General features: G+C 38.8%; 1 protein-coding gene across 8 annotated transcripts; it reads right to left on the bottom strand.

Annotated features, from left to right (window-relative positions):
- Window positions 1–6,254: 6,254 nt before the first annotated feature.
- LOC112252698 (protein FAM204A) lies at window positions 6,255–21,754 on the bottom strand. 8 transcript variants are annotated; one of them, XM_024424173.2, is made up of 7 exons: window positions 21,342–21,754; window positions 21,062–21,152; window positions 20,508–20,550; window positions 19,486–19,591; window positions 17,528–17,617; window positions 6,873–6,982; window positions 6,255–6,505 (listed from the first exon to the last, which is right to left on the bottom strand). In XM_024424173.2, exons 1-7 carry the CDS (start codon window positions 21,618–21,620, stop codon window positions 6,454–6,456), a joined length of 771 nt encoding a protein of 256 aa, XP_024279941.1. In that variant the 5' UTR covers window positions 21,621–21,754; the 3' UTR covers window positions 6,255–6,453. The 8 variants fall into 8 exon arrangements, 7 of the variants coding, with proteins under 7 accessions (XP_024279941.1, XP_024279950.1, XP_024279985.1 ...); XM_024424182.2 differs by having other exon boundaries at window positions 19,486–19,588; XR_006083540.1 differs by having other exon boundaries at window positions 6,478–6,505; window positions 6,873–7,126.
- Window positions 21,755–21,988: the final 234 nt, after the last annotated feature.

Below are 21,988 nucleotides of genomic sequence, written 5' to 3'. Positions count from 1 at the left end.
ATCTCATTTTTCCCTGGGGGACGTATTTTTTTGTTATCAAACCACCCGCGTCCCAGCCCGTGGGCCATATGTTTGACAACCCTGATATAGACAATAGACTCAGTAAGTTATAATATGGTCGATATAAACACGTTATAGACCATTTTTACACTTAAGTCCATTGTCTTTCACTCTCTCTGATACAACCTACAATGGTTTTCAATTCTTTGAGAATTCTCTTGATTCTTTGAAAGTAAGCTATTGATTGCTGCACATTGACATTCAACACAGTTCTGAGATTACTATTCCCATGCAGTGAAAGAGACATATAATGAAATATAATAAAGTCTTATTATAACATAGAAAAAAGGCTCATACATGCTTATACTGTAATACATTATAAAGATTTATACCTACAGTCTTTTAAGAAAGACCAATCCATGGACTGAAAAAGTAGGAACACCCAAACACTGTCAAACAAATCTTTTCAAAGGACATGGGGTTAATTTGGCTTGGAGATTAATCTATTTTGCTGTGATTAATTGTGACAGAACCATAATCATTTAATGATTGTTGCATTAGAATAAATGGCATGTATTTAGTGTTATAATTCTGCACATCTTGACAAACAAGACCCACTAAATAACCCTGTGGCCTTTTTCAAGAGTGATGATTACGCTAATTAAAACTGCATAACATCTGTGAGGGCTGTGGATGTGCCAGAATTAAACAGGTCATTAAATCAGCCGAGGAAAATGTCAACATCCACACCGCCTGTCGCTCTGAGGCTAGTTTACATTCATCAGGAGAATGAATATGAAACACAACTGAACTCCTTCAATAAGGAAGCATCAGCAGTGGCACAAAATGCAACAATTGTTTTTTTGTAATAATTTGTTAAAAATTTGACTACAATTTGAAATAATACAATTCTATAACAAATGCACTGTTATATTCAGCTATCCATGGATGTACGTGAGCCTATGAGAGATCCCTCTTCTAAGAGACCACTCTATGGTGTGTCAGCTATTTAGAATATTTCCCTTATCTGTGGCATCTCAGTTGAGACATTGAGCTATTTTCCTGGGGTCATGTCCTGGAGTTATGTCTGTTTTTATATTTGTTTGCTTTTAATCTAGTGATACCAGCTCGGGATCCTATTGATATGTTATTACAAGGTACATGGGTCCCTTTTCATGGTAGAACCTACACAACAATGCGCAACAACTTTTTTCCCCAACCATTTAATAGGATTGTTGTTGTTTTCATTCCACTGCTGAGAACAACCACCCCCCCCATAAAGTGTTTCAACATGTGCCCAAGGAGTTTGTCTATGCATTTCACAACAAATCAACGTAGGTCAGGGGCCAAGCCTGGCTTGCAGTAAAAACCCATTGAAAACGGCTCCTTTAACATGGAGAGAAGGAAACGGGATTTTACTGCTGCTTAAAAAGCAAGCTCTTCTTTGCTCAAGGCATTATGCAGTGTTCAAAGAGATTAATAAACTGAGATGCTATTGATACGGTGGCTGCACCGCTCTTGGCTGTATGCTGGCCATGTTCAATGAAAACCCTCATCTTGCTAACATTTAAATGGCTCTATCACTTCTTTTTTTCCCCCTTTTTTTTCTTTCTTTTTACATATATCAAAATCATATTCACAGATGCGTATTGCTTCTGGTCATTGTTCTGAGTCAATTGGTGCAACAGAATTATGCCAAGGACACAGAATGAGATGACATACATATAAAAGGGCCTTTCCAAGAGAAGGTAAACATAATCTGAGAACGGGTCAAATGGAATATCACCCCTGTGTAAAGCAGTTATTTTCTCTGAGAGTTGGGGGCTTATGCAATGTTTATGAAATAAACTACAATAACCACACAGTGCCAGCAGCGCAAGTTCCTGTGACACCCATAGAGATTTACCATGGTGACACCAGTTAAATTACAGTACGTTTTTTGAGTTATGATCATCCAGACAGTGTTTAGATGCCTGTCAATCGTTCTTTATTGAATAACTGTTCCTTCAGTTTAAAAAAAAATATTTGTGTCACATGCTTTGTAAACAACATGTGTAAAGTAACAGTGAAATGCTTACTTACTTTCTCAATGCTGAAAGAAAAAAAGAGAAAAATAATAACACAAGGAATAAATACACAATGAGCAAAGATATCTTAGCGATATACACACGGTACCAGTACCAAGTTGATGTGCATGGGTACAAAGTAAACAGGTAGATACAGTTGAAGTCGGAAGTTTACGTACACTTAGGTTGGAGTCATTAAAACTCGCTTTTCAACCACTCCACAAATTTCATGTTAACAAACTATAGTTTTGGCAAGTCGGTTAGGACATCTACTTTGTGCATGACACAAGTCATTTTTCCAACAATTGTTTTACAGACAAGATTATTTCACTTATAATTCACTGTATCACAATTCCAGCGGGTCAGAAGTTTACATACACCAAGTTGACTATGCCTTTAAACAACTTGGAAAATTACAGAAAATGATGTCATGGCTTTAGAAGCTTCTGATAAGCTAATTGGCATAATTTGAGTCAGTTGGAGGTGTACCTGTGGATGTTTTTCAAGGCCTACCTTCAAACTCAGTGCCTCTTTGCTTGATATCATGGGAAAATCTAAAGAAATCAGCCAAGACCTCAGAAAAAAATGTAGACTTCCATAAGTCTGGTTCATCCTTGGAAGCAATTTCCACATGCCTGAAGGTACCACATTCATCTGTACAAATAATAGTACGCAAGTGTAAAAACCATGGGACCACGCAGCTGTCATACCGCTCAAGAAGGAGATGCGTTCTGTGCAAATCAATCCCAGAACAACAGCAAAGGACCTTGTGAAGATGCTGGAGGAGACAGGTACAAACGTATCTATATTCACAGTAAAACACGTCCTATATCGACATAACCTGAAAGGCCACTCAGCAAGGAAGAAGGCACTGCTCCAAAACCGCCATAAAAAATGCCAGACTACGGTTTGCAACTGCACTTGGGGACAAAGGTCGTACTTTTTGGAGAAATGTCTGATGAAACAAAAATAGAACTGTTTGGCCATAATGACCATTTCTATGTTTGGAGGAAAAGGGGGATGCTTGCAAGCCGAATAACATCATCCCAACCGTGAAGCATGGGGGTGGCAGCATCATGATGTGGGGGTGCTTTGCTGCAGGAGGGACTGGTGCACTTCACAAAATGGATGGCACCATGAGGAAGGAAGATGATGTGGATATATTGAAGCAACATCCCAAGACATCAGTCAGGAAGTTAAAGCCTTGTTGCAAATGGGTCTTCCAAATGAACAATGACTCCAAGCATACTTCCAAAGTTGTGTGGCTTAAGGACATCAAAGTCAAGGTATTGGAGTGGCCATCACAAAGCCCTGACCTCAATCCTATAGAAAATTTGTGGGCAGAACTGAAAAACCGTGTGCGAGCAAGGAGGTCTAGAAACCTGACTCAGTTACACCAGCTCTGTCAGGAGGAATGGGCCAAAATTCACCCAACTTATTGTGGGAAGCTTGTAGAAGGCTACCCAAAACGTTTGACCCAAGTTAAACATTTTAAAAGCAATGCTACCAAATACTTATTGAGTGTATGTATGTAAACTTTTGACCCACTGGGAATGTGATGAATGAAATAAAAGCTGAAATAAATCATTCTCTCTACTATTATTCTGACATTTCACATTCTTAAAATAAAGTGGTGATCCTAACTGACCTAAGACAGGGAATTTTTACTCTGATTAAATGTCAAGAATTGTGAAAATTGTGAAAAACTGTCGTCATGTCGTTTTGGTCCCCCGTCCAGATGCGTTTTTTGTTTTGTTTGATGTCCGTTTTCCATTAAATGTTCACTCCCTGTACTTGCTTCTCATCTCCAGCGTCGGTCCTTACACATGTAGGGATAAAATTACGAGGCAACAGTATAGAAAATATACAGTAGCAGCAGTGTATGTGATGAGTCAAAAAAGTTTGTGAAAAAAGGGTCAATGCAGATATTCCGGGTAGCTATTGGTTAACTATTTATCTAATTATTTAGCAGTCTTATGGATTGGGGGTGGAAGCTGTTCAGTATCCTGTTGGTTCCAGACTTAGTGGATCAGTACCACTTGCCGTGTGCTAGAAGAGAGAACAGTCTATGACTAGGGTGGCTTTAGACTGACAATTTTTAGGGCCTTCCTCTAACACCACCTGGTATAGAGGTCCTGAATGACAGGGAGCTCAGCCCCAGTAATGTACTGGGCCATACACATTACCTTCTGTTACACTTTGCGGTTGGATGCCAAGTAGTTGCCATACCAAGTGGTGATGCAGTCAGTCAAGATGCTCTCAATGGTACAGCTTTAGAACATTTAGAGGATTTGAGGGCCCATGCCAAATCTTTTCAGCCTCCTGAAGGAGAAGAGGCTTGTCGTGCGTTCTTCATGACTGTGTTGGTGGACCATGGTAATTCCTTAGTGATGTGGACACCAAGGAACTTCAAGCTCTCGACCCACTCCACAACAGCCCCGTCAATGTGGATGGGGGCATGCTCGGCCCTCCGTTTCCCAAGGTCCGCGATCAGCTCCTTTTTCTTGCTGACATTGAGGGAGACCACATTGCCAGGTCACTGACATCTACCCTATAGGCCGTCTCATCATCATCGGTGATCAGGCCAACCACTGTCGTGTCATCAGCAAACTTAATGATGTTGGAGTTGTGCGCAGCCACGCAGTCGTGGGTGAACAGGGAGTACAGGAGGGGACTAAGAATGGACCCAAGGGGCCCCTGGGCTGATGTTCAGCGTGGCGGATATGTTGATGCCTGCACTCACCACCTGGGGGTGGCTCGTCACGAATTCCATGATCCAAATGCAACGGAAGAGTTCAGTCCCAGGGTCCAGAGCTTAGTAATGAGCTTGGAGGGCACTACTACCAAATGAGCTACATGGGACAACATTTTTCAACAATAGATTTTGTTGATGGTGGTTGAAAATGCTGTCTCAGGCACCATTCCAGAATCTCCCATGAGTGTTCAATTGGTTTAAGATCTGGTGACTGAGATGGCCATGGTTAACATCATTTTCATGCTCATCAAAACATTGTGACCACTCACAATAATGGCTTGCCCAACATTTTTTATACATGACCATAAGCATGATGGGATGTTATTTGCTTAATTAACTCAGGAACCATACCTGTGTGGAAGCACCGGCTTTCAATATACTCTGTATCTGTCTTTTACTCAAGTGTTTCCATTATTTTGGCAGTTTTTCCTCACGAAATGTGCACCCACAAATAAATAATAGTGTCATGTAAAATTCTGAAAACTATTGCCAGTGACAGTAAGTTATACTCTTAACACTTTGACAAGCAAAACCAGGTTATCTTTTTCTGTGGAATTCATTGTAGTTCTCAGCCCTTTTCAGATGTTCACAGTTTTAAGCCGCTTCGGTCAAGTAAACTTTTTATGCTGATGTTCTGCCTATTTTTCTTGCAGTGCAAGACTGATTCAGCATACACAGCAAGACTATGAGAATAGGAGTAGGTGCAAAAATGTGTGAAGAGCAAACAACTGAGGTGGATTAATCCAGATTGCCTTGGAGCAAAGCAATCATTTTGCATTGTTAACAAAATAATATAGGTTTATGAATAATGGCAATTACCAGTCGTGCACTTTTTCCGCATGCAATTTGAAATTACAATAATTAATCGCAATCTGCATTGGGGGAAGCATTTTGGACGGACCAGTTGGAAAGCAGGTTGTTGCAGAGCAAAAGAAGATCACAGTGCAAAGAAACTGTAAAGAGGAGCATCAAATCTTCGGAATAAACAACAATGTAATCACCGCTCATACTCTTTACAGCTATAGAGTAGGCTCCTTAGAAATATCCTGTGCTTCTTGTTTAAGCGGAGGAACAATGACATCTCTCTCAGCATGGGTGAAGGCCAACAGCAAAGCCTCTGTTTCATGTCCCTCTGTTCACACAGTTTACGACTGCTCACAACAGTTTACAGCAGCCAAATTTCATTTTGCACTGGCAAATCCTATCGCACATTATCCTGTAGATTGCATTAGGAACCTAATCTTTTCTTTCTCTACCTCCTCAGAAGAAAGGAGCACCTTCATGATTAACCCACTTTACAGCAATGAATAAACGCATCATCCAGTAATGTACACCAGATTTAATTTGAAGGGAAAAAAATCCCCAAAATGCTAAAAAAAAAAAATCAGAGAAATGTAATGGAAAACAGCACATAAAGCTGCCACCATGGAGTGCTCAGAATTTATTTGAACATTCCATATTTTTTTTTTTTTACAGATTAGATGTTTTATTGTTAGTTGTGTACAGTATCTTGACAATTTCACAAACATGATGGTACAAACATGAAGAAAAAATAATATGCATAAGCAAAAATGTTAACACAAATGTCATTAAATTAACTGAGAAAATACACAAATCTTCATTTTCTTCAAGTCACATATAGCCCATGTTGCTTTTGGTTTCCCATCTTTGCTTGGCTTCAAACCTGAATCGATGTTAAAATACTGATTTAGCAAAACTTATAAATTCTAACGACAAAAATGAATCTGAATGAAACATATTTCCATGTTCTTGAGAGCTTGTTCATAGACATTAGCATAACACATTATACACACATTCTTACCATGACATCCACTGTGACAGTTCAAAAGTGCCCATCTAATGTTAAGTGATGGCTACAGTACACACTTTCTCTGTATAGTCAAACCCTAGCATGTATTTATACCTGTGCATGAAATAAGAAAGAAAGAATCTGGCAAGCTAGCCAAATACGCATAACAAATGTCGCTAACAAACTACGATTTAATGTAAATTAGGGAGATAATTGTGGGGAGGAGAGTAAAAAGACAAACCCCCAAGCGATTTGTTTCTTCCTTTTCTGGGATGCCCGCGAAGCCTCCACTTCCTGTTTGCTTTGCACAAAGTCACGGCAATCGGTGGCTTGCGCGATTTTCACAGCCAACTATTGAAAGAGAAGACCCATTAGATGATGTAAATCAGTCTCTCTGGCAAGCAGAGCTCTTCACACTGATATGTCAGGGTGGCTTCTCATGAGTGCCTCCGGTTCCCGTTTTGTCTCACCCTGACCATGATGCAATGACGGCACCTAGATTGTGGGTTGGTGAAGAAAAAAACATAGTAAAACACACATTCAACTGCTTAACAGTAATCGAAAATAAGACAGTCAACCATTTACCATGACTATCGTAATATTTACTTAATCGTTTGAATGTACAGTAAAAGGCAACATTTTATTTGAAACATGCAGATCTTTAAATCAGAAGTTAAAGGAATGACCATGACTGCAAGTGGCAAAAACATTTTGTTCAAATATCAGTGAGGAAGTGCATGTATTGTTGAGCAGAATAATCCCAATAACCCCAGTCACACAGGAAACAAAAGGCTACATTCAGTCACTCCACACTTGGAACAAATCTCCAAACCTTTAGGTAATTATTTCTAACATTCATAGAGTACAATCAAGGGAAAGAAAAAAAAGTCTAAAAAAAAAAAAAGGTAGTGAAGAAATGTGCCACAATTTCTCAACAACAACAACATGCTAGTCAATTAAAAAAAAAAAAAAAATTAAGTGGGATAAACTTTATTAGAAAGACTAAATGTTGGGATTAAGCAGGACAGTGCAAGTAGCCAGGAAACATTTAACTCTAAAGGCTTTTTATCACCATATTTCAGGAACCAAGGGTGTAAAATGTTCTAATTTGGGATACATTAAAAGCCATAAAGGTCTTTCAAAAAGATTAATGGTACTTTGCTTGGATTTAAGATAAGGGCTTCAGCTGGCTGCAAGTACTGGGCTTTGGCTGGGCCCTCGAGGCATTCATCTATACAGTCACTTGGAAGATTTGTAAAAGCGTCTGCATAACCTGAAGCTAACATACTATGACAGTTTTCTAATTCCTTGCAATTTTTTATAGGTTTTAAAGGCCTATAAAATCATGTTTTCTAGGCAGAACTCTGGAGAAAGGGAAAGTTACAAAGGGTGATCATTCTCATGTTGAGAGTAGATTTGCCAGCAGATAATACCAGGGCGTTTTGAGCACCGTGTTTAAGTGGTGTAGGTGCTAAATGCTTTTGCTTGGATGTGGCACAGGCTGGGATCATAAATCTGAAGGTTTATTCAATTGTTGACAATTCTCCTGCGTTCACACATTTGCTAAAAATAAAGTCGTTGGGTAAAAGGCATCTGTTTTGAGAGAAAATATAATGAAATTGGAAGATGCTAAATGGCTCCTTGAGCTTTACAACCAGATATGTATATTTTTTGTAACACAAGGATTACCCACATTAACCTGCTCTCCTGTGGGGAACATTTGAAATTCAAAATGTCTAGAAACCACACCTTCCTAAACCCCCCCCAAAAAGACACTGACACATTGACACTTTGACATAATTAAAACCCTCTCACATACCCCCTCCCCCCTCTTCTCTTTCTCTTGCAGCCGCTGAGCGGTTAAAGTGGTAAAGGTCTTTACATTTTTTTTTTTAGCAATGCAGTCTACATCCCTGATTGTCTTTACTGGGGCTCAACATTAATGTCAACCAAGTTACCTAGGCGACAGAACAGATCAAAGAGACAAAAAAAGCCCTCAAATGTCTGATTAATCAAGCCTGCAAACAGCTTATTTCTTTTAGCCTGCATGCAAGTATGAAAATGAGATTCCGAGAGCAGTACATTGTGCAGATTTGTTCATTCTTATCTGAACAAAGCCAGCGGCAGCTTATTTCATGGATCACTGGCACTGTCAGCGCTGTGGCGCCGAGCAGGTGACGGCTCCTCTTTCTGTGGCGAGAACAAAATTAGCAAAAAGTCGGCACAAATTAGCCTCTCATATTTTCTGTAATATGACATTATTTTTCATTTACTTTTTTGATCCACTTTTCAGGATTTTTTCTCCCCCTCCCCTTGTGTGTGTCTTAGTGCCAAATCCTTTCAAATCACAAGCCAGCAGAAATGAAAACATTTGCTGCCAGAATAAAAATACAAAGCTAGAAAAGAAATGGGCCTATTCGACACAAAAACCTCATCCGTTCTTTGTTTAAGGCAGTCATATTCCATGTTTCCGTAAGACCAATGTTAAAATGAAGATTTAGTGTCCGATACCTTCAATTTTTTTCCCAAAACCATTTTCTTTTCTTTCAATTCTGTCGTGAGCATAGCCTCTGTTTAACACAAGGTTTATTCAAAGGATTAATACTGTGACCTTTGGAAGGTTTGCAGGCGGCAATTTTTTTGCTGCATTATACTGCCGCTGCTGCAGTAGCTTAGAACCACTAGGAAAGTTAAATCAATAGTACCACTTTCTGTTGTCACTCATGTTTGGGTTGTCATAGAGATTCAAGTGGAATCCCAAATATGTGGCCTCGCTATACTATACTATATATATATATATATATATATCACTTCAGCACAGGCCATGTTAAAGATAAGGCCGTGATAAGGCATGTCCATTGTATTGACACAATGCAAGTTATTGATCACAGTCCCCTTTGAGTTGACTTCTATGCTGCGGCACAGCCTGCTGCATAGACAGCATGGATGTGGCTTCTGTCAGTGACAAATGGAATTGCTTCCAAAGTATTCAAGACATTGGGGATCCTGCAGGTATTTCAACCAGTTTACCAACATGAGTTCATAGTCATCACAATGATTTACTGATAACTCTGTGCATTTCTCAGAATCCTTGGATATTCCAAGATACACATTACAAAAACAACAGCAGCTTCAAAAGACAATGGTAGGGAGAGAAGATTCAACTGAACGTAAATGCTTCTCTATATTAATAAAGTGTTCAGGCTGGTATTAACAATATGAAATAAATGATGGCTTTAAGGAAGAAATGGCCTTAAACCCATTCATAAAATGTCCTATCCTGGGAAGCCTCTTCCAATTAAAACATGTGAGAGGTGGATTAACAGGGGCTATGTGGCTTTGCCTCGCTAAATCACCACCCCGAGCTGCTCCGCTGCATTTGACGTGTAAACGATTAATGACCAGCCTAATTCCCTTATCACACTACCTTAATGCCTAAATAATGTGGCCTTAGTCAACTTTGGAAAGCAGGGCTATATAAGAATGGAATAAATATCAGATTAGGCAGCTCATATGTAATTTCAGTCTAATTTCGAAGAATCGTGGTAGGGAGGGAAAAAAGGAAAAGGGGGTTCTAGTCTGAAAAGTCAGATTGCTATACTTCAACTTGACCTTGTTTATGCCAAGTAAAAGCATTACTGCAACAATGAAGCACAAGGCAGTCTGTCCACTAAATTGCTTTGATGCCATTTCATCTATTTCCAATTATTGGTTGTCCTATCGGTGCAAGTTAAACAAAGAAATTACTATGTTGATAAGAACAAGTCTTGACAATGATTTGAGTGAATCCCAGCAAACTGGGGACGTCCTGGAGACATGCGGCAATGTTCCCATTAGGTCCCTCAATGGTTACGAAGCGATTATTATCCCACTGGACTTTCTAAAAACATTCTAACATTGCGTGATGGTCCCAAAGGAATGTTCTCTGAGGGGACCTTCATCTAGTTCCCAGTAAGTTCCCAGGACGTCACCGAGGACCATGTCAGGACATTCGCAGGACTTTAATTTTACTACTCCTTAGGATGTTGTGTGATGGTCCCAAGGGAACGTTCTCTCCGGGACGTTTTTAATAGTTCCCGGTTTGTCCAATGGTCCCCTGAACGTTATTGGGACATTGTGTCATGGACCCTGGAGGTTTTGTCTAGTTCCCAATTTGTCCCAGGGACGGTTTTTAGGACGTTCTTTGGATGTTGTGTCATGGTCCCCTGGCCGTTGTCTGGTTCCCGGTTAGTCCCAGGGACGTTTAACACGTAGCAGGAAGATTGGAATGCCGTGAACCAAGAGGTGGTGAGTTAAAATCTCAGGTGAGAACATGTTAAACAATAATTACAGTATGAATAAACATACACAATGTAATCAAGTATGTCAAAGTGTTCAATATGTAAGTTGAAAACACTGTATGCAATATATTGTAGTGAGTAGCTACCTCATCAAGAGGTCCTGAGTTTATCTTGGCATAAAGGCTACGAGGAGTTGGGTTGACAAGCCAATGACCCAAGTTTGAGTCACCACCTAATTTGCGAATTGGTGTCAGAAGTGTGATGGCGCTACCGTGAGGCCATCGAAGGTGTGCCCAGGCATTAGGAACTTGAGATGGGGAAGAAGAGGGGTAGTGACGCGACTTTAATCCAACACATAGCAACCTCGTCAAGAGGTTTTAGATCTCTTGGTGTAACAGCTAAGGTGTTGTGTTGGCAGTCGCTGGAACCGGTTCTGAGTCCTGAGACGTGGGCGAACCTTGGTCAATACGGAATTTCAGTCCTATTTTTTTGTGATGACGAATAGTCCTTATTCTGTAGCTGTTAAAAAACATCTAAGTACATCAAAGCATTACTGGCATTGGTTGTCTGGTGAGACCATTTGACTGCTTATCTAATCAAAGCCATGAGCTGTATATCCTCCCCGTATCATTTTTTTTTTTATTCAGGATGCATTGCCATATTCTCTCAATAAAGATGAGCATTATTGTCATTCAGGGGGCAGTCGTGTAAGAGGTTTATGTCATCTTGCTGCCAATTTGACAAACAGCATTACATGACATGCAAAAAGAGAGCCACTCCTGGGAAGATATTGCCGAACTGCCAGTGGTATAATGCATGTCTCTATTTTTCTGTTCCCTAATAATCTGATGCTAGATACTGTCATCTTTAGGGACTGAAAAAGAGTCTGAAAGTTTGCCCGCTTTGTACATATTCCATTATCTTGCCTCTTCTGAGTAGGGAAGGCTTATTAGCAAGCTTTGAACTCATACTTACAATAATGTGCCATCAACAGTTTTATAAGCTAATTAGAAAAACAGTTTAATTAATGACTGACTGGCAATAAAATGGCAATCATGAAAAAAGAAACTAAGGGTGCTAAGCTTCCACTACCACCAATTAAGGCCTAATTACAAACAAATTATATATGTGTTTTGCTGTGGGCTTTAATAAAAAAATGGCTTTAATTAAAAGAGAAAACATGCTAATTAATTAAACAGCACAAAAAAAAAATCTACATTGAAAAGTATGCTTTGCCTATCAAGTAATTAATGAAATACAATAATCTAAATGAGATTCCCAAGCATTTGATAAAAGCTTAGTACCCATTTCACAAAATCCATTTCAAAATTAATGAGCAGAAATTGCATGTGAGTCATCCAGAGATACATACAATAAGAGTTCATTCTGTGATGAATTGCTTATGCTGAAGGAAAAAGGAACGAAGAAGAGACTTTCCTTAACTGTTTCTCAGTCGCCCGAGGGCCTTGCAGGAGAGAGGAAGAGAGCCTCATTTTCTGATGTGGGGCGGGCACAGCTTAAATCTGATAACAAGTGTTTTCCACAAAAGCAATGCTCATTAAAAAATGTGGCATTACAGGGAAAGGTACTGAAAAGAGAAAACACCAAAATAACATGAAATAGTCTTAGTTCAGCTCCTCTTCTCACCTAAATAGCCACGTTGTGCCACCTTTGCTTTACAGTACTTAAACAGTGGTTTCCAAAGCAATGCATGCCATGGTGGTATGGGTTTCTTTCCTAATATACAGTACCAGTCAAAAGTTGACAAACCTACTCATTCCAGGGTTTTTCTTTATTTAAAAAAAAAAACTATTTTCTACATTGTAGAAGTGTATATTTGAGATTCTTCAAAGTAGCCTTGATGACAGCTTGGCACACTCTTGGCATTTTCTCAACCAGCATCATGAGGTAGTCACCTGGAGTGCACTCCAATTAACAGGAGTGCCTTATTAAAAGTTCATTTGTGGGATTTCTTTCCTTCTTAATGCGTTTGAGCCAATCAGTTGTGTTGCAACAAGGTAGGGGTGGTATACAGAAGACAGCCCTATTTGGTAAAACACCAAGTCCATATTATGGCAAGAAGAGCTCAAATAAGCAATGAGAAACGACAGTCCATCATTACCTTAAGACATGAAGGTCAGTCAATAAACATTTCAAGAAAGTTTAAGAAACAAGAAGTTCTTCAAGTGCAGTCGCAAAAACCATCAAGCGCTATGATGAAACTGGAGAGGAAGACCCAGAGTTACAGTGGGGCAAAAAAGTATTTAGTCAGCCACCAATTGTGCAAGTTCTCCCACTTTAAAAGATGCGAGGGGCCTGTAATTTTCATCATAGGTACACTTCAACTATGACAGACAAAATGAGAAAAAACAATCCAGAAAATCACAACATTTTTTATTAATTTATTTGCAAATTATGGTGGAAAATAAGTATTTGGTCACCTACAAACAAGCAAGATTTTTGGCTCTCACAGACCTGTAACTTCTTCTTTAAGAGGCTCCTCTGTCCTCCACTTGTTACCTGTATTAATGGCACCTGTTTGAATTTGTTATCAGTATAAAAGACACCTGTCCACAAGACACCTTAGCAAATGTGGGAACTCCTTCAAGACGGCTGTAAAAGCAATCCTCATGAAGCTGGTTGAGAGAATGCGAAGAGTGTGCCAAGCTGTCATCAAGGCAGGTGGCTACTTTGAAGAATCTAAAATATATTTTGATTTGTTTAACACTATTTTGGTTACTACATGATTCCATGTGTTATTTCAGAGTTTTGATGTCTTCACTATTATTCTACAATATAGGAAATAGTAAAAATGTAAATAAATAAAAAACTGGAATGAGTAGGTGTGTCCAAACTTTTGACTGGTACTGTATCTCTGGCTTCATTGAAATGGTAGAAGAAATTAGGTTCACAATAATATCATACCATTTTGAGTGGTATGAGAAGTAAAGATGCAAGTTAGCCTGTGGACACAATATATCTGGGCCTTCAAGCAACCACCCACCATTTACATGGCTCTAGGCCTATATCTCAGTCATACAATGATCTAACGTCCGGTGACTTAATTTGCTACTTATTGCCATGAGCAGCACCTGTGGATAATTTGGCTTGTCTTTCTGTGTTCAGAAATGTCACTCCTAACCATCTATCTATGGTGTGTTGAAGAGTGTAATTTCACTGGGTTCTGTACTTTAGACTACCAGTGGTTAGACAAGTGTTTATGATGAACCATGCAGGTGTTTCTTTCCATCATTTCCATATTCTTTAGCTTCTGGAACTCATGAAAAGGACATGACACCCCCTATTGTGTCAGAATATAGAGTTTCTGTTTTGAAGTGGTAATGTACGCTAATAGCTGTGATCACAGCTAAGGGGGAACTGGAAGCACTAACACGGTGTGACAGTCTTTTGTCTTGTATTATTTTCACTTATTATATAAAAAGTACTGCCTCAGAGTAAAAAACAAAATATTTAAAAAAGGGAGCTTATTGCTCAGTTTGTAGAGGAGAGGGATGTGCTCAATTGTTGCAGGATGGAAGTCCGCTGAAGAGACAGTGAATTACAATCACCATTGGATTAAATTGTGCTTAGCTATTTTACTTAAGGCTAGCTGTTAAACTCATTCATAATGTATTATGAATGAATAATGGGCATTTATGCACTTGTGTAGGCAGTTATAAGAAGCTATGAGCTGTTATGAATGCTTATAACAGTTTCTGTATTATTGGATATACGTTTTAACTGACTACAGTCTTCTTTGTTTTATTTTTCAGGAATGCTTTCTGGAATCCATCTTTTAAATATGAGCTGCCGGATCCTATCAACTCTCCTGACAGAGGGTGAGCGAGTTATATATAGCACTTAATATTATGCTAATTAAGGAAATTAATTACTCCATATGCAACTTACAGCTGTGTAAAATAATGTTCAATAATCAAAGGATGGCGTCGCAAGTGCCCTAATTGGAAGACTTGCACCACTCAATCTACTGAACTAATATTAAGAAGTACTTTAGGGGCCAGAAGCTATTCCTAGTATTTTGGGACTTCTAAGCCAGCCTTTGAGAAACAACAAGAAAAGTACGGCTCTGCAAAAGATCAACAAACAAAACTGCATGTGAGAAAAGAAGAAACATTGCCAACCCTATCTGCAAACAATGGTTTTCTAAAATGTAAAAAGGTATTAGGGATGAAAATGAAAGAGCTTCCTTCGAAACAACACTGCCTCAGTAAGGTACCAGTTAATAATATGAACAGATACCTAAGAAGAAATGTGATTGCTTTGTGTCATATTTTGGTGGACTTAATACTTAACTTGAACTTTTAAGAAGAACCAAGCTTTAAAAGGATTTGAAACAAAGAATTTCAGACTTTGGAGAATATTTAAATATATAGTTTAATGGAGACAATCTCAAAGCAACCTGTAATATTCTAGCAGTGTATTTTAGAACGAACAGATGAAAGCACATGTATCAGAGAATTTCTAAGAAGCCTTAAAAAAAGGGTTTTACCAAATTGTTTTAATATTCAGATTCAAAGTCAACAAAAAAATAATGAATTGATTGTCGCGAGCTCAAAACACAGCAGAAACAAACAATTCCTTTATTGGAGGAGGAACATCGTCAGACATTTCACTTTGGTTCAAAAAGCAATGCTGGTAGATTGAGAATTGACATACTGTGACAACCTGGTACACTGTGAACTGTGTTTCTTTACAATCAATGCCTTGGGGGACAGACACAGCCCTCTTTAGTAATTCACAGCTGTCTAAATCCTTTTCCGTTCTTTCCATTACGAAAACATGGTACTATTCCTCCACTAAAAAGCCTGCCATAATAATGTCTCAAGTGTTATGACTGTAAACAAATTAAACAAATAAGCCATTACATACAGTATCAAATGAGACGCTTCAATAATAACCTTGAAATGTATTCTGAACACAGTTGGGAATATTGATCCACTAAATGTTTGTCACCATAGGACTGTCCAGAGTCAACACTAGTGTCTCAATCATCATTTGCAAAGTGCAATGAGGTTGAACTCAGGAAGAATTAGACGAGGGTATGAAACGCTCCACTTCTACGCACATTTCCCCAGAGCAGATTTAATATGCCACATGCTATTATTTATCTAGGAAATGAAGCCGCAACCTTGACGCTGCCAGCAGCCACTACTTGAGCCATCTGTAGCAAACTACACTTCTCTCAAGTTTACCCTCTACCGTAGATACAGTATATTTGGTCCAACATCCACTAAAGAGACGGAGAAAAACATATTTGAAAAGGGATATTGCAGCAGTAACACATCAGTATCCCCTTCTGTGCAACATGGTCAACATACTACAGTAGAATAAATGGTGAAATGTCTATTTCCTACTCATTCATGGTACTGTATGCTGCTGTATTTTCCTATCTATTTACAAGAAGTCGGTGGAATTTGTAGGTCACTTGTCATTAGCTCTCATTGTCATTTAGACAATTTTACAGACAGGCTGATATTGGGCTAAATGTTACCAGGCATTACAGAACAATGAATGCGGTTTCTTACTCACCAATTTTGTTGTATGTGAGAATTTCTTGAAAACTTCAGTCAATTCACTGTTCTGAGCATGAGGTAAACACAGATACATAGTGAGCTATGGCTGCCAGACTGCTGTCAAGACCATCCTTCATGTTCCTGGCAAGCTACAAGGGAGGTGACAGAGAGGCAAAGAACCTCAGCTAAGTCTGCCCAAATCCACTAGTACTCTAAGAGGCTTTCTGGAACTACAGGTGCCACTTTGTCAGCCACAAAGCAAGTTTTTAATTTTAATTTCTCTAACCTTTTTTTTGTCCATTTGCATTATTGTGTTTTATCGTCTGTTTTATGCTGGGTACAAGAATCAGCCTTCAACATCAGTCTGCTGGCATGTAAAATCAAATCACTTACCCTGCGTGTCCCTCATCAACATTTTTAATAGAGAACTAGGTTTTAATGTTTGATAGAGTATGACGATTTTGCGTGCATTGCCTAACCTTTGTTGAAATTCAAGTGTTTATCTTAAATAAAGTTTAGGTACATGGCTGACAGACTTAAGTGTGTATGCTGTACTGATGCATGAATATCACTGCTTCTATAAGAGCATCACATCTCTCACCTCTAGTTGTGACAATTGAACATACTGTAATCCCTAACTATGAAAAGTAGTAGCTGTGTCTTTTTCTCTGCAATTATGGGTGCGTGGGCTACATTCTCCACTAAATTAGCTTCAAACCGCTTGATCCATGATGCCTGCCGAGACGAGTGGTTTCAAAACTGCAGGCATTGCATTTAGGGACGTGTGCACTTCAAAGGTATGAAACTTGCACCTTGAGAATGTTTTAAAAGTTGGCTTGAAGGCAATGTACCCCTTCATTAAAAAGCAGAGCCAAAAGTCCTTTAGACACTGCCACACTTCAAAACTAAGGGGGAGGGATTTCCATTAACTCAATGGAAAAGGGCTGCAGGACTTCTCAATCAAGTGTGCCTGTGTGTGTTTTTGTTCCCCTATGTCTTTGCAGGAAAAAATGGCCACGGATCCATTAGTTTGATTTGTCACAGCGGGAGCGCCCCAAAGATCTCTTATCAGTGCAACATACCTCTCGAGTGGCGAGTCTGTCGCTCATCTCCTCCGCCTTCCCAAAGTCCCCTTCAGCGATGGCGCTCTCTATGCTCTTTTCTAGACTGGACTGGAGAGAAGGGGAACATTTTGTGATTTTAGAAATAGAAAGGGGGGGTAAAATCTAAGAGTAACTTCCCCCGGGCCTTATTTTTTATAGGATTGCTATTAATACAAATATGTAGATTTTCCTTCACAAATGAAAACCTTTTTGATTGGATATTAGAAGGGAAATCTTTTTTTTGGGGGGGGGGTTATCACCAAAACATAAATGTGACTCTTTAATTACACATTTCCATTACAGACTGGGGCAGGGGAGAGGGCAAAGATGCCCTTGGTCACTGATGGCAGGGTGGTTCCCTAAAAAAGGAGACTATCCGAAGTAGTACAGTAAAGAGCATTTCTCCAAAAATCTTTCACAGGGCACATGACAGGCAAGATGTTATACTTCTATATTAGCGGAGCCTGCTCTGAAGCATCTTCAGAAAAATTATTCAAGGACTCATGGCCCTGTGTGGTTCAGTTGGTAGAGCATGGCGTTTGCAACGCCAGGATTGTGGGTTTGATTCCTGGGCCCATATATATATAAAATGTATGCACGCATGACTGCAAGTTGCTGTGGATAAAAGTGTCTGCTAAATGGCATATATAAACATATATATAAAGACAAGTTGTTTATGGACGCACACTCATTCCTCAAATTAATTTGGAAAAACCTAATAATGAAATGAAAGATGGTAGTAATAACTACATATATACAAACTTCTACTACCACCACAACTTTACAGTAGCCTTTTTGCTGGCAATGTGAACTGAATTATAGACTGAATGTGCATGTCCCAAAGAAAATATTTTGTGCCTAGTGTGTAATTGACTTAACATTTGTTAATGTAATATGAATGTCTAAATGACATTGATCACTAATGAGAATGTTTGAACATGGAGGAGCAAGACCTTCTCGTTATGTTGACTTGACAAGTTCTGTTTAATTCAGCTTCTTGTTAATTATATCTTATCCATTCAAAGTAGGCCTCCTCTTTTGAGAATGAGAAAAAAAACGCAGCAAAAATTCAATTTTATGGTACTTTGAGATAGTGCATTCAAATAACACTCCAAATAAGCATTACTAGAACTTCCAATTGAATTAGGACAAATTCCCCATCTTATACACCATTATTATATTTGCAACCACTTTGCTTACATGGCAATTTACATATAAAAATATGTATGTCTCTTTCTTGTTCTATTACATCAGACTTATCAAGTACATAACTTAATTTCTTACTTGAATCCATTTAGAAATAAACTCATTTTTCCAAGAGTTGCTTATCTTATGACACACACATTACAGCTATTCGCCAGCACTTTCCTGCACATAGATACAGGGCTGAGACACACAAAAACAAAAACAGGTGACTGTCTGTGATTCCATTTTCCATACATCATTTCCCAAAAATATAGCCTAAGCTAGTGCTCTGCAGGCTAGATCCATGCCCCTGTAGGCTAGATTCATGGGTCTGACAATTAGGCTACTCAAAGTGTGAAAGGCTATGTTATTGTTGTATACCGAGCTTTCCACAAACAGTAACAAGGTGTGCAGGAGCTGTCAGGTCTTTGTACAGACATTCAGTACATACACTTCTCTCTAGAGCAAACCTACATCATACATTAATCTCAACCTAAAAGGACAGTGGAGAATCATCCCAATGCCAAGATTAAGGTAATCTCATCATTACATTTAACACTATCTTTTATATTTTACTCAACGTCAGATTTGAGTCTAAAAACCTCTTAATCCACCTGTCATATTTGATAAAACAATGAGAAGTTACACAGGCATGGATATGGAAAGACAGGACACGTTCGATGCTTTTACCATAACTTGACGGCATTAAACACAGACAGGCAGGCGAGTAATGTGGCAGACATCTTTGTTACCTTGGGAGCAGGCTTGCTACAGGCAGGGGGTTGAAATCTATCATTGATGCCAAAGTACTGCGTAAGCCCATCCCAATGCCTTTCATGCTCCGCTTGAGGTTCTCTGCTGAGAAAAAAAAATTGTGTTCATGTTCATTATCGGTTCAGTACAAGACTACAGCATATGTTTAGAATATACATGGGTGATAAGTACCCATTCAATTTTTAGAAAGCCCTAGTAAAAATAGGCTATTAGGTAGGCCTACACCAACAAGGCTATGTCCCGATTCACTACCCTTTTTCAGAAGTCTGCACTTGAACACCTACCGTCATGGATTAAAAAGCATAGGATTGGTGTAGCCTAAGCATGGACTAGAGCGAGTTTCCACAATTCTAAAATCCATGGAAGAAAGTATGCGAGCTGTAGTGGGTGAAGTACTGGGACTCAGCCTTGAAGAGTCTATTGTAGAGCTACAGTTGAAGTCAGAAGTTTACAAACACCTGAGCCAAATTACATTTAAACTCAGTTGAACAATTCCTGACATTTAATCCTAGTACAAATTCCCTGTCTTAGGTCAGTTAGGATCACAACTGTGGTCTTCACTGATTTCTTATGATTTTCCCATGATGTCAAGCAAAGAGGCACTGAGTTTGAGGGTAGGCCTTGAAATACATCCATAGGTTCACCTTAAATGATGTCAATTAGCCTATCAGAAGCTTCTAAGCCATGACATTATTTTCTAGAATTTTCCAAGCTGTTTAAAGGCACAGTCAATTTAGTGTATGTAAACTTCCCACTGGAATTGTGATACAGTGAATTAAGTGAAATAATCTGTCTGTAAACAATTGTTGGAAAAATTACTTGTGTCATGCACAAAGTAGATGTCCTAACCGACTTGCCAAAACTATAGTTTGTTAACAAGGCATTTGTGGAGTGGTTGAGAAATGAGTTTTAATGACTCCAACCTAAGTGTATGTAAAGGTACGTATTCAACTGTATGTAATACAATTACATTTTCAAAAATAGATATAGCCTACATTACCTTTCATTGTTTGATACCATGTTCTTAGTTGCTGATTTTTCATCTGTTTAGTGATGTGAAACACAAAGACATTAATCTTGGTTCCCTGTGAACTGTCAAGTAAACTCCAAAAATCACCCTTTGTTGTATTGAGTATTGTGTCATGACTCATGACCTCAGAAATATAAATGGCACTGTGGTTATATCCCTTCAAAAAGAATGAAGGGGTAGACTGGTTGACTATTTTCTTTTCAGTGACTTTTGATGGAATTGTATATAATTTAATTATGTTTCCCGTGGATCCATTCCAGTTCAACCTTTATAGCTAGAAGACTATTAACTAAATTATAATCAGAATCAGAATTGAACAAGGACAAATGAAAGTCAGTGAATAGGAACTTTAAAAAACAAGGATCATGAGACACTTGGACACAGGATGACCCCTCTGCTCTGGTTTTCACTTTTCCATTATTTCTGTGATAGATAGGTCAAGTAGGTTAGGCTTACATCTGACCAGAGCAAAGATCTCATTGATCTTTATCTTCAGTGGCTATGTGTTAAAAAGTGCAATTCACCTTTCTTATATCGTCTTTTTCTCTGCTGTCTTTTTTGGGGGAGCTTCATTGTGTTGATCTCACATTTTTTCTTCTGTTGCTCTTTACATTTCTAAAGAACATGAAGTGCAACCGTTCACAATTAGCAATAACAAAAGCATTAACCCAAATCATGAAAATCTCATTTTCAACAGTTAATTAATTATGTTTGCGTGATGTGTATATCACGTTAGTGTCTTTAGTCACTTTAAAACATACAATGTAGCTTTTCAAATGAGTAGCCTATCCACATTTTACTTGCTTTTGAAAGGTGGGGCAACACTTCACATTCTTGCCAATTCTCCTCGGAAATCCCGGGTAAGGAGTCCAAACACAGGTAATTTTCTATGAAGGGCTGGATACAAGAATAACTTGTGTCTCCAAGTGTAACACAATTTAGCTTAAGACCACGCGAAAGTCCAACTGCAGGACGTTGAACGTTAGCTGCGGCTATTTCTTGATTTGCAACACCTTGGTCGTCTTCATCATCTGAACTAATTTCTGCATCAGTCAGACATTTCGGTAAAAGTCCGCTATACATGTTGAGAAGGGAAAATCAACAACGATGTATGCTCGGGTTATGACGTGTTAGTCATAATCCAAAACAAACTGGTATACCTATTTTTTTTTACAAAATCAAAGATTGTAAACCTTTTCACTTCCTGGTGGACACTATGACTCTTGCTAAACAACCGCTCTGATTGGGTAAAACAATGTCACTTCTACCAATGAGAACTGTTCTTCTATCGATGCGCCAAACCCCATGGTTGCGTTCCAGGTCGTCTTTATTAGGCTACAATTGCAATGCGCATCTCAGATTATTGCTGAGATTTTGAACACTTGTCCCTGGTAGAATTAACAGAATTGTAGAGCGATAACTTGCCAAAAAAGGGTAGTATTGTCACAACC

This window comes from Oncorhynchus tshawytscha, linkage group LG01 (assembly GCF_018296145.1).
Source record: "Oncorhynchus tshawytscha isolate Ot180627B linkage group LG01, Otsh_v2.0, whole genome shotgun sequence".
Classification (NCBI taxonomy): domain Eukaryota; kingdom Metazoa; phylum Chordata; class Actinopteri; order Salmoniformes; family Salmonidae; genus Oncorhynchus; species Oncorhynchus tshawytscha.
The sequence above is the reverse complement of the archived record's forward strand: the minus strand, read 5'-3'. Positions and strand labels throughout refer to the sequence as shown.

What these genes read in the sequence shown, in the direction of transcription:
- LOC112252698 (XM_024424173.2), bottom strand. Translation starts at nt 21,620, where the DNA reads ATGTATAGCGGACTTTTACCGAAATGTCTGACTGATGCAGAAATTAGT. An exon ending in GTAGCAAGCCTGCTCCCAAG is followed by an intron (nt 17,618 to 19,485) that starts GTAACAAAGATG and finishes CCTTCTCTCCAG; the next exon opens with TCCAGTCTAGAAAAGAGCAT. An exon ending in AAGAAACAAATCGCTTGGGG is followed by an intron (nt 6,506 to 6,872) that starts GTTTGTCTTTTT and finishes ACATCGATTCAG; the next exon opens with GTTTGAAGCCAAGCAAAGAT.